This window comes from Callospermophilus lateralis, chromosome 17 (assembly GCF_048772815.1).
Source record: "Callospermophilus lateralis isolate mCalLat2 chromosome 17, mCalLat2.hap1, whole genome shotgun sequence".
Lineage (NCBI taxonomy): Eukaryota > Metazoa > Chordata > Mammalia > Rodentia > Sciuridae > Callospermophilus > Callospermophilus lateralis.
Genome location: NC_135321.1, coordinates 26,793,621 through 26,807,047, shown reverse-complemented (window position 1 = coordinate 26,807,047; position 13,427 = coordinate 26,793,621). Strand labels below are relative to the sequence as shown.

The 13,427-nt window shown below is 39.7% G+C and overlaps 1 protein-coding gene across 1 annotated transcript in view; it reads right to left on the bottom strand.

Moving 5' to 3' along the window:
* The window catches only part of Pstpip2 (proline-serine-threonine phosphatase interacting protein 2), a 66,994-nt gene that overhangs the window by 7,700 nt on the left and 45,867 nt on the right, over positions 1-13,427 (bottom strand). Inside the window, exons 7-12 of the mRNA XM_076836713.2 lie at positions 6,924-7,022; positions 6,127-6,172; positions 5,186-5,265; positions 2,266-2,364; positions 814-910; positions 264-345 (exon numbers count right to left, since the gene is read on the bottom strand). Coding sequence (XP_076692828.1) covers positions 264-345; positions 814-910; positions 2,266-2,364; positions 5,186-5,265; positions 6,127-6,172; positions 6,924-7,022 — 503 coding nt within the window. The remainder of the gene's footprint in view (positions 1-263; positions 346-813; positions 911-2,265; positions 2,365-5,185; positions 5,266-6,126; positions 6,173-6,923; positions 7,023-13,427) is intronic.

Below are 13,427 nucleotides of genomic sequence, written 5' to 3'. Positions count from 1 at the left end.
CATGACATAGCCCTCCTTGAATTATGACCAATAAAATCCACTTAGCACTTGTGCTCAAAGTGCTGTTTCTAAAAACCTAGCAACCTCGCTATGCAGAGGCAATGATAGATCTGTTCCAACTGTTATATCTTTACATGATAAATATGCCCATTTCTGTTTGTCAATTAAAAATAAACTTTAAAAATGGACTATGTTTTAGAACATTAATGATAAAAACATTTATTAAAAGTATTTTCTTCATGTAAAAGGCAGCTGGTTGTTACCTTGCCAAGTTAGGCCCTGTGGTCTTTCCTGGTGGGGCGGCATTCCGCTGCGGGCAGTAGAAATTCTCATACATGATGGGTGCTAGGAGAGTCATGGAGGAAGGAAACATTAAGAAGCTGAAGGCTGGATCTGGAATGTCCCCCCAAGGCTCATACATTACAGGTTTGGTCCACATCCTGGCACTATTGGGAGAAGTGGGGCCCAGGAGGACACCTTGAGGTCATTGAGAGTGTGCCCTTGGAGGAGATTGTGGACCCTGGTCTCTCTTCACTTTTTCATATCCCAGCTGGGAGGAGAGCCACTTGTTCTGTCACATGCTCTCCCCATGATGTGTTGTCTTACCATAGGCCCAAAAGGAACCAGCGAACCAACCATGGACTGGAACCTCAAAACTGTGACCCAGAGTAAACCCTTTCTCTTATAAGTTCCTTTATTTCAGTCAGTAAGCTAACTCAGCAGGTGTCTTACATTCTCAATGACATCTGACAGGAAAGACTAACAGAATGGCTTAAATAGTTCTCCCCGTCCCAGCCTCCTGTCCCCCTTCACCTGGTGGAATCTGTCCAGTTTTGCGTTGATTCACAAAGTACTCGATGTCCTTCTCAATGCTGCACATTTCTAAAGTTTTACGAACTTGTTCATACATCTAACAAAAAGAAGATGAATCCTTAGATAAAAGCAGGTCAGTGATAATTGTGGCACAGCTCCTTTAAGAAGGAGGTTTGAGCCAGTCATGGTTGGGGGTTGTGGGGGGGGGGGGATGCCACACCTATAATACCAGTGACTTGGGAGGCTGAGGCAGGAGGATCACAAGTTCAAAGCCAGCCTCGGCAATTTAGTGAGACCCTAAGCTATTTAACAAGCCTCTGTCTCAAAATAAAAAGTGAAAAAGGGCTGGCGATGTGGCTCAGTGGTTAAGAGCCCCTGGATTCTAATTCCCCGTATCAAAAGAGAAAAGGAGATTTGAGCCAGGCATGATATCACACACCTATAATCCCAGTGACTCAGGAGGCTAAGGCAGGAGGATCACAAGTTAGAGGTCAGTCTGGGCCATTTAGCAAGGCCATATGTTAAATAAAAAGGCCTGGGAGGTGTAGTTTTAGTAGTAGAGTGCCCCTGAATTCAAGCCCCTATAGCACACACACAAAAAAAGAGGTTTGATGAATGGCTGACTCCAATTTTGAAAAGAAACAAAAAACATTCCCAGGTCCCAGACTAATATAATGGTTTTTGTGAATATGTGCTATTCAATTTTAAAAAAATATTCCAGGAAATAAATGTATCTTTTGGCTATAAATTGTTTTTTTAAAAAAAAAAAACTATATTACAAAAAACTAGATACAAAGTCCCATGATACAACACCAATACCACATACAAATATAATTGCTTACCTTGAAGAAAAATTTTTCCATTCAATTCTAAGGGTTTTCTGGGTGTTAAGACATTCTTTTAAAGTGAGTGTGTCATCTAAGTGAGGGTAAGAATGGCTATTTCTCAGCAAAGAAGTTTGTGACAACCTGAGGTGATGCTCTGAGATCTGGGGACCTGAAATGACTATGCACAAGTAAATCCTAGACAATGGCCATGGAAATACAGGTGAAGAACATCTTCAGCCCTGCAGGGACCGTCAGCCTGGGCACAGGTCAGTCTGCAATACTTGGTGCTATCCTGATTGACCTTATTACAGACTGCAGCAGTCTCTGGGACTCACATTCATGCTGTGACATCTGTCTTCCATCCATTAAGCTGTCTTTGGGTTCCCTTCTCTGCTCTCCTGCCTTAATTCTGAATGTCTTAATTAGAAAGTCATGGATTAGGAGTCAGGCAGGTTGCATGTTTTTCTGGGCCCTTGTATCAAGTCAATGTGTGGCCTTGAGCAAGTCACTTTGCCTCTCTCCACGGGAGTAGGGAGAGAGGATGAACTAATAAGTCCCTGGGGTTCTTTCCATCTAAAGAACCCAGTACACAGAGCCACAGTCCTCCGTAGAACCTCTGACTTACATCATCACTTTTGACACATTGTTGTGACAGCTGATTCACATGTACCCACAGTGCATTCCGGAAGAAGTTTATTCGTTCACATTCTTGAGCCTCCAATACCTACAGGAAGACAGTTATTTGTACACACATATGCAGACAAAGGAGCCATCCTTTATACTGTATGTGACTTAAATAGTGTCAACCTTCAATTGTCTGTAAGCTTATTGTCTCATGGGGCACTCCCCCACCACCACCACTGAAGAAGCTCATGAACTCTCAGCACTAACAACATAAATGGATCCTGATACATTTTAACATAAACAGGACTAGATAGTTCTGAAGGTAAGACATAATGATGACCAGAGACAACAGTGTTCTAGCCTGAGTTCCGGCAGACATTTCCAAATGCCTTATGGACATGTCCACCCGTGTAGCCTGCCAGAGCCCCCATGCTCCTCTCCTACTAATCTGACAAGCAAAACTGTCATAATTATTGAAGCTAGTTGATGAGGACATGGGGGCTCTCTTACTTGTTTTTTGTCTTAGGGTATGTTTAAATTTTTCCATAATAAAAAAAAAAGTTGAAATAAAAGTCACTGCCTAAGCAACAGTGTTTGGATATAAGCAAATGCCAACTTTTGAAAAATCAAGCTATTCAACAAAGTGGATGATGTTCTATTCAACAGTAAGTGTTGTATGTATTAACATTTTTAAAAACATTGAATGCCTTAGCTACTACATTTTTTAGGCTTCTTGTAATACAAAACTTGAGCGAGGTACAGTGATGCACACCTTCAATTCCACTATTTGGAAGGCTGGGACAGATGGATCTCAAGTTCCAGGCCAAGTTCCAGCAACTTACCAAAACCTCATCTCAAAATTTAAAAAGAGGAGGTGGGGAGATGAAAGACTGGGGATGTAGCTCAGTGGTAAAGCATCTCGGTTTCAATCCCTACTACAAAAAAATAATTATAATATAAAACTTGAAATATACATGAGTAAAGAGAAAAGTATAATGAGTCCCTGTGTATCCATCACCAAACATTTATCAACCCAAGACTCATTCTGTTTTACTGGTATCACTACCAACTACCCTACTACCTGGGTATTTTGAAATAAATGCATTATTTCACCTATATTTTTATTATAGAATATTTCATATAGAATCATAGAGTGCAAAATAGTGAATACCTGCATACCAACCACCCAGCTCTGTCAGAATATTTTTTTAAATATTTATTTTTTAGTTATAGTTGGACACAATACCTTTATTTTACTTATTTATTTTTATGGGGTGCTGAGGATGGAACCCAGCGCCTCACACATGCTAGGCGAGCACTCTACTGCTGAGCCACAACCCCAGACCATTTGGGGGCCATATTTGCATCAGATTTTGGTGAACTCCCTGTAGGACTTCCCCAATATCTATCACTTTCTTCAGTTCCCCAGAGATGACCTAGATATTATCATTCCCATGCAGATTTCAGTAGTACATCTGCATCTATGAAATGTATGTGATATGACTTGGCAACTTTTAAATAGTATAAAAATGGGCTCATTCCAAGCTTTTCATGAGGGTGTGGAGTTAGGAAAATAAAGCAGAAAAAAGTCCTTTAGTGGTGACATAGTGACCAACAGTATCAAATGGTAGAGAGAGGTCAAAAAACAAACATTAGAAACCACGAAGGCCGGGCTAGGGTGTAGTCCAGTGATAGAGCACTTGCCTAGTATACACAAGGCTTTGGGTTTGACCCTAGTACCAAAAACAGTAAAATAAATTTAAAAAAAGTGAAATGGGGGCTGGGGCTGTAGTTCAGTGGCAGAGTGCTTGCCTAGTATGCTAAGGCACTGGGTTCCATCCTCAGCACCACATAAAAATAAACAAATAAATAAAGGCATTCTGTCCATCTACAACTAAAAAAAAAAAAAAAAAAAAAAAAAAAGTAAAATGGAATGGTACAAAGGCCCCACTGGACCTCACACCAAGGGGATCTTTGGTGACCTCTGAGAGAGGAGGGAGCAGCTGCAGGGAAGCAAACCTTAGGCTGTGACAAGGATTAGAATAAAACTTCAAAATTCACAGCCAGGGCTCAGCACTGGAGAGAATACAGAAGGTAACAAAAGCTGGTGGAATGTAAAGCTAGGAATGACGGAGTCTGCATACAAGACAGCAGCCATTCATGTTAAAAAGAGCTGTGCCCAAAGGGGTGGGAAAAGGCCAACTAAATGAGATGAGATCTTGACAGAGCACGGAGCCACCCTTTTTCACTTCTGACAGGAGAAGGGGAGCTATTGATCAGTGGTTTTCATATTGAATTCACAGAAGTCACCGGACCCCGAGTTTCTGACTCTAAAGGTCTGGGCTTGGTCTGAGACTCTACATCACTAACAATTTCCAGTTGATACTCATGCTGCTAGTCCTAAAACCACACTTGGACAACCACTGGTAAGGAAACTTCCAGACAAGGGGACAGAAAACTTGAGGAAGTTTCTGGATTATGTCTTTTAAATTTTTCTGGGAAATCACGACGTCATGTGCTGAACATGAAAGGGGGGTGCTGGTGAAATTGAAAAACAACTTCAAAGCCCGCTCACCAGCTGTCTGCATTCCCCATAGAACCCAGCCAGTACGGGCAAGGCTCTCAAAGTTCATTAGTAGACTCAGCCAACCATTCACCAGTTCAGCTGGTTCTTGCCTGCACTAACCAAACCTCAGACTAAAGCTCCAGATAGAGTTGGACAGCATGGTCAGGATGAGGAGGAAGCTGAAAGATGAGGCCTGGAAGAAAGTATTTTAGTTCCTTCCCTTCATCACTGAAAGTCCTAATTTCCAACACCCTCCAGCTTTTAGTGGAATGAGAATTGGGATGCTATAATAAGAGGCAGAGTCTACAGGTTGTAGGCAGAAGGCATGCCCTGAGCAGCTTCCGGTTCCGGTTACCTCGCAGGCCTTGATGTGCTCACTCTGCCAGTCCTCTCGGACCTTATCCAGCGTGTTGACGTGCAGCATGTACGCTTTGTCTGCAAAAGAAGAGAGGAGTGTCACTTCAGCCTAGACAGGCTCATCAGACTTGCATGGAGTTGAAGAGTCCCCAGGAGCTCTGAACTTTGGAAGACCAAAATTACATCTTTCACCCTCACAACCTCTTGGTGAGATAAGCAAAGATGGGTGTCACTTTCGTTGAACATTGAACCAAACATTGAGCAAGAAATGCCCCAAGAAAGAAGTGAAAGATGAAGAGGAACCTCAACCAGTGTTTCCTTTGTCTACTACAATGGTTTCCATCATTTTCATTTCCAGGAAAACCATCAGACAAGAGATGCAAAAGAAACTCTCCTGAGTCCCAAAGGAGCACTAAGACACTTTTAGTTTGGATTTAGAAGCTTCCTAAGTGACCCTCCTCATAACATGTTGTCTCCTGCAGGATATTCTGGGAAGTGGAAGCCTTCACAAGCACCTGATTAGATTTCTGTGCTACTTGGCTGATTCTTCCAAAGCAGATAAGGGCTACCAGGGCTGATACAGGTTTTTAGATAGATGTCCCCAAAAGTCAGTGCACACTTGATAACAGAGCAGCTACCACATGTCTCCCCCCACCCTACCTTTCACTTAGGTCTCACACAGCAAGACCTCAGCAGACAGTGGCCAGAATCTAGGCCTGACCTGCTTCCTCCACCTACCTGGGGTCTGCTATCCCTTCCTTCCTCCCCTCACCAACATCCCGACATGCCTTGCCTTACCTTCCTTCTTCATTTCTGACGTTTTGATAATCCTATTTTATATACATCTGTTTTTGCTTGTAAAGGTACTTTTCTCAGAGGTTAGGATAACACAAACCCCACCACCCACCCTCTTCCCATCCGTCAGGGCAGCCCCCTCACCAGAGTCCTCTACTGCAGTCTTGGAAGTTGCCAGTTTCACAAAGAGCTGTGAGGACAGAAAAGAACAAGAGATCAGGAACACTGGACCTGGCAAAAGAGATGTAAAAGCAATGACTTTGAAAAGGTGAGACTAATCCCTCGGGAGCAAATCATTCGACCTGCTCTTTAATCTTCTCACCCTTAGAAAAGAATTATAAAGCATCTTACCCCTGCCTTCCTAAAGACATGCTCCTGCCCTCCGGCTGACAATCTTATACTAATATGTTATAAAATTACATTTCTAATCCACCCAAGCAAGAGGCAGCCTAACAACAAAAAATACAGGAGTTGAGTTTTTAAAAAGGTGAACAAAATCAGACCTCTAATGCCACCTCTTGTTCCCCTATGGCCATACTTTGCTAGTTCTTTTCCCCAACTCCAAAAATGGGAGAAGGGTTTTTCTAGGTCAGAAGATCGTCATAAATTAAGGGAAGACATTGCCTTAACCTTAAGGTACAGGTCCATTTCTAAATTAAAATTCTTAGGCCCAATGCAGTAGCAGACATCTGTAAACCCAGGTACTTGGGTTTATGAGGCAAGAAGATCACAAGGTCAAGGCCAGCCTGGGCAACTTAGCAAGACCCTGTTTCAAAATAAAAAAAAAATAAAAAAGGGGCAGGGAACATAGCTTGGTGGTCCAGCATTTGCCTAGCTCCTCAATGTCCAGGACCACCAAAAAAAAAATTTTTTTTTAAGCTGGCTTTAAACTGATAGATGTAAATCTCAGATTTATCATGTTGTGGGCCCCTCCTAGGTACCTTTTCTTGTTGCTTCTGGTTTGCCATGTTGGCGCTCCGGTGGACAGCCTGCTCTGCCTCATCTTTGTCCCGGCATTTCTGCTCATAGATCTTCTTTGCCTTTATTATAAATGAAGAGAGGGGCAAGACAGGTGAGCAGGCTGTAACCTTGAAAAGCAGCTGCCCCAGCCCACCACGCCCAGCACAAATAGAGCACTCTGGTTAACACTGTGATCACCACTAGACCATGGCTCCCAGAGGGCAGATGCTTTTTCTTCTCAATCTTTCAAAGGTCTCTCTAGCTCTAGCCCTCTTCCAAATTGTGGATGGAGTGGAAATTCCATCAAGGAAATAATAATTCCTATTACGTAACACAAAGTGCATGAGCTCTAAAAATTGACAGAAATAAAAGATGGAATTTGAAATAGGCAAAATTAAAATATTTATGGAACTCTAAGATGTGTAACCCAACATTTATATGACATTCATAAGTAGAATTTATGTGCAATCCATTTGGACATTGGTATCAATTCATTCTAATTATGCCTCTGTATTCTAATATGTTGTACAACTCTGGTCGGTGGGAAGGGTACCAATGCCAACATTTCTTTCTCTTTGGTATAGTCATGTTCCTTTTTAATTTAAAGAATTTTGCTTTACATAGTAAATAGGCCATGGTCTATTCTATGCCATCCTTACTATCAGTATTACAGAAACAGTTCACAAAGAATAATCATTAGTCAATCAAGAACTAATTATCTGCTTCAACTATGGAAAGAGCCTTAACTTGCCTAAACAAAGCAAAGCTGTGAACTGAACAATTAGCTAATAAAGTAAAAATTATGGGAAAAAACACTTGAATAAGAATGAAGACCCTCCCACGCTTCTTAGTCCTTGTTTGGCTGGTAAATCAGATATCAAGTACTGGAGGCTCAGGAATAGGTTCAAATCCAACCTTACCCCTGTCCATAAGTTCTTTTCCTTATTTTTTTTAGCATTTTAGTATTTATTTCCAAAAATGCGAACTTATCAAATACTGCTTTTTAACTCACTTTTCTAATGCATTGTGAACATGTTAGCATATCAACAAATACCCTTCAATATAATTTTATATGGATCATTTGCATTATAATACATGGGTGTATTCTGACTTTAAATTTTTAGTGCATTACAGTTATACATAATTGTGGGGTTCATTTTGACATATTCATAAGTGAATATAAAATAGTTTTCTCCATTTAAACCCCAAGTACTACCCTATTTCCATGTTCTTTAACAAATTACTCAGTCTCTCTGTGCTGATTTCTCTGTCTATAAAGTAAGGATTTTATATAGAAATACAATATACATTTTTCTCAAAGATATATGAAAATGAAAGCAGATATAAATTGAATTTATATCTGCATACTCACACATATATATCTTTTTTGTACTTATACATGCTATAACTTTCTTAACCAGATCTCTATTGGTGGGCATTGATCTGGGTTCCTACTTTTTAATTTTTTTCTAGATTGTTATTGGTGCATTATAGTTGTATATAATGGTAGGATTTGTTGTTTGTTATGTATTCATATGTACACACAATATAACAGTATAATTTAGCCAATATAATTTCTCCTTTCCCTCCCTCCCACCCAGTCCCTTTCCTCTGCTCTATCCTTCAAATTTCTTGAAATCTACCTCCTCCTGACACACACACACACACACACACACACACACACTCACACACACACACACACACACACACACCTTTCTTTTCCTTTTTTCTCTCTGGCTTCTACATATGAGAAAAAACATAGAATCCCTGACTTTCTGGGTTTAGATTGTTTCACTTAGCATAATGTTCTCAAGTTCCATCCATTTTCCCGCAAATGATATAATTTTTGTTCTTCTTTATAGCTAAAAAAAAAATTCCACTGGGTATATATACCACATTTTCTTTATCTGTTCATCCATTGGTAGACACCTGGGCTGATTCCATAGTTTGGCTATTGTGAATTATGTTGCTATAAACATGGGTGTGCACGTATGGCTACAGTATGATGACTTTAATTCTTTAGAAGGAATACCAAGGAGTGGTAAAGCTGGGTCATACAATGGTTCCATGCTTCATCTTTTGAGAAACCTCCATACTGATTTCCATAGTTGTTGTACTTAAAATCCCACCAACTTCCCACTTTTTATTAGACATAGCAATACTCTGATTTTATTTTGAGTAGTATAAATTTATCTATACAGGAAAAATTCCTAGAAATATAATTATCTGGCAAAAAAAATAAAAAGTAAACCTATATCAGATTTCCCTCCAAGAGTGGTACCAAGTATATTTCTGTCAATAGTATATGACACTACTGGCATATACTAACACACTCTAACACCAAGTTCAGTCAATATTCTCAATCTTTTCTAACACTGAAGTAAAAAATTTCCATATTGTTCTTATTTACATGTCTTTTATAGTAATATATTAAAGTAGTTTTTCCTTTCTATTTCATGTATTTTATTAATTTCCTCTTGGAATGTTTTTCATTTTAACTGATTGCTAATAGCTCAGTGTATATTAGGAATAGTAACCTAATATACAAATTTATATATATATAATATATATATATTATATATATAAATTATAATACTAATAATATATACATAAATTATAATATATACAAATTTATGTAATAGGTCACTATTCCTAACACATATAATGTTCCTTATATTATGTCACAAATATTTTTCCCAGTGTTTCATTTATTGTAGAAGTATGAATAAGGAGATTTTTTTTCTTTTACCATAGAAAAGCCTTAAGTTTTAATGTTGCTATATTATTGATTTTTCTTTTGGGGTGCAGGGGAAGAAGTATTGGGGATTAAACTCAGGGCATTGGACCACTGAACCACATCTCCAGACCCATTTTGTATTTTATTTAGATACAGGGTCTCACTGAGTTGCTTAGTGTCTCGCTTTTGCTGAAGCTGGCTTTGAATTCAAGATCCTCCTGTCTCAGCCTCCCAAGCTGCTGGGATTAAAGGTGTGCACCACCACACCTGGCTCAATTTTTCTTATTTTTAATATTGCATGTTAAACAGTTTTTCTCTGTCATAACATAGTCTTTTTAATTGTATTTAAGGTCTACATACTATATTTAATCCTTCTCCAATTGTTGGTAATTAAATCATTTGCAATTTTCATTAGTAGTGAAAATCATAGTGAACATGTACATGCCTTTGCTTATTTGGGGCAATTCCTGAAGATAGATTCTTGGTATAAGGTTTATGAGGTATGTTCACACATATGCCTCCAAAAACATGTTGCAAAAGCATCTTTTTAAAAGGATTCCTCAACCCAAACATTGCTGGTGACACTGCAAATTGGTGTGACCACTCTGGAAAGCAGTATGGAGATTCCTTGGAAAACTTAGAATGGAACCACCATTTGACCCAGCTATCCCCCTCCTCGGTCTATACCCAAAAGACTTAAAATCACAGGGCTGGGATTGTGGCCCAGCACGGGCGGGACCGGGGTTCAATCCTCAGCACCACGTAAAAATAAAGGCATTGTGTTATGTCCATCTACACCTAAAAAATAAATATTTTTTAAAAAGACTTAAAATCAGCATACTATAGTGATGCAGCCACATCAATGTTCATAGCAGCTCAATTCTCAATAGCTAAACTGTGGAAGCAATCTAGATGTCCTTCAGTCAATGAATGGATAAAGAAACTATGGTATATATACACAATGGAATATTACTCAGTATTAAAATAGAACAAAATTATGGCATTTGCAGTTAAATGGATGGAGTTGGAGAATATCATGCTAAGTGAAGTAAGCCAATCCCAAAAGATCAGAGGCTTCATGTTCTCTCTGATAAGTGGATGCTGATCCATAATGGGGGGGGGGTGGAGAGCATAGGAAGAATGGAGGGCCTTTGGGCAAAGGGGAGGGAGAGTGGGGAGGGGTGCTTGAGGGCAGGAAAGATGGTGGAATGAGATGGACATCATTATCCCAAGTACATGTATGACTGCACATATGGTGTGATGCTCCATCATGTACAACCTGAGAAATGAAAAGTTGTGCTCAATTTTTGTCCAATGAATCAAAATTCATTCTGATGTCATGTATAACTAATTAGAACAAAGTAAAAAAAAAAAAAAAAAGGATTCCCCAGCTTTGGAGAAGATGTCCTTTCCCAATTCCTCCACATTCAGTACAACTAAGATCCCTAAACATTACATTTGAAACAAACATCAGAACACTGAAAGGTAAGGCGGCAGACTGGCTAGTGACCCTGGGTTCAAAGATCAACCCAACAGTGAATTCCCTGGGTGTCTTTTTGCCTCATTTATCACAGACTACATGCTGAGAAAACAGACACCCAGAAATACCAGTGATCACAGCAAAATAAGCCCAACAAAGCCTATTCTCTATAGCCAAAAAGACCAGAAAAGGGGCAGCCTAGTGGAACATGAAGATAACCATCTACTGCAGCTAAACGCCAAAGAAAACACTGAGGCCCCACCTGGACACGTGCCAGCAAAGACCAGAGGGGGCTGCCAAGAGGCACCTACTCCCCTACCCAGTCAGCAATACTGAAGGACAAATGAGAACTGAGACTTTCATTCACATCAGGAGGTAACAAAGCCACACAATCAGGGTACCAGTAGCAGCTATGTGGGAAGTTTAGACTTCCACCCACAAAGGGCAATGCTGAGGTGGCCCCCAGCCCAGGTGGTGGCAGAGGACATCTAATGAAGAATCAGGACTTCAACCACCTCCAGTCCTAAAAGGGCCACATCCACTCTTTGGGGTCAGCAAAGAACAAGGGGGGACCTGGATTTGGACCTTCATACAGCAGTGAAAAGGCAGTGTCCCACTTGTCCCTACCAGAAGGGTGTCAGAGGAAGCCAACTCACACAGAAGGTGGAAATAAGATGCAGAGTCTTGTAACAGAACTCCTGAATGTCCAAAATCAATCAAATGTCACTCATACCACTCACACCAACAACAAGAAAGATAATAAATTGAACAAAAATAAAGGTCATCCACAGATGCCAACATCAAGGTGACAGAGATGTCAGATTATCTGACAAAAATGTTAAAGCAGCCATTATAAAAGTATTCAGTATGCAATTGTACACTTGAAACAAATGAAAAATACATAGTATTGGCAAAGAACTAGAAAAGCCAAGAAATAGATCATATAAAGAAGAACAAGATGGAAATTTTAGAGCAAAAAAAAAAAATTGAATAACCAAAAAACAAAAACCTGACGGATGGGCTTAACAATAGAAAGACAGAAGAATCAGTGATCTGAAAGAGAAATAGTAGACTCACCTAATATGCACAGAGAAGAAATAGGCTGAAAAAAATAATAAAGAGCCTCAGGGACCTTTGGCACAAAAAGAAAAGATCTAACACTCATGGACCTGGGATCTAGACCTATCTGAAGCTAAAAGAAAAAATCAAAAACTTAACCATACAGGAAGAAACCTTGGAACATTAGAAGGATTAAAAAGAACATGGTAAGTAAATAGGTAACTACAATAGTCTTCTTTCACTCTACTCCCCAGTTGTTTTTTTTTTTTAAACCAGGGATTGAACCCAAAGGCACTCACGGGCCAAGACACATCCCCAGCCCTTTCTATTTTTTTAATTTAGAAACAGGATCTCCCTAAATTGTCTAGGGCCTCACTAAATTACTGAGGCAATCTTTGAACTTGAGATCCTCCTGCCTCAGCCTCTTGAGCCACTGGGATTACAGGCATATGCCACTACATCCAGCTAGACACAAGTTTTTGCTTAAGAAATGCATTTCATATTTAAGCAACTTGGCTATAAAAGATATGGAAATTGAAGACATAAAATACTCCATCCTCTAAATAGATACAATTTTCTGGCCTACAAATAAACTGTACTTTTTACAACCCATTGTCATTTCTTCTTCATTTTATAAGCCTCCCTTTTTCTCACTGAGAGATTCAAAGCCCTAATTAGAGACAGAACAAGAGAACATAAATGAATCAATGACTTGGAATTCAGAGGGGGAACCTGCAGATGATGGCTACAGGGCAGGGCATTGGCAAAAACTGCTTACACTGATATGGCTCTACGTGTAGGTAGAAGAAATAATTAAGAAAATTATATTTTGGGCTGGAGTTGTGGATCAGCGGTAGAACACTCGCCTAGCACGTGCAAGGCCCTGGGTTTGATCCTCAGAACCACATAAAAATAAATAAATAAAATAAAGGTACTGGTTCAACTACAACTAAAAAATAAATATTTAAAAAAAAGAAAATTAGGGCTGGGGATGTGGCTCAAGCGGTAGCGTGCTCGCCTGGCATGCGTGCGGCCCGGGTTCGATCCTCAGCACCACATACAAACAAAGATGTTGTGTCCGCTGATAACTAAAATAAAATAAATATTAAAAAATTCTCTCTCTCTCTCTCTCTCTCTCTCTCTCTCTCTCTCTCTCTCTCTCTCTTTCTCACTCTCACTCTCTCTTTAAAAAAAAAAAAAAGAAAATTA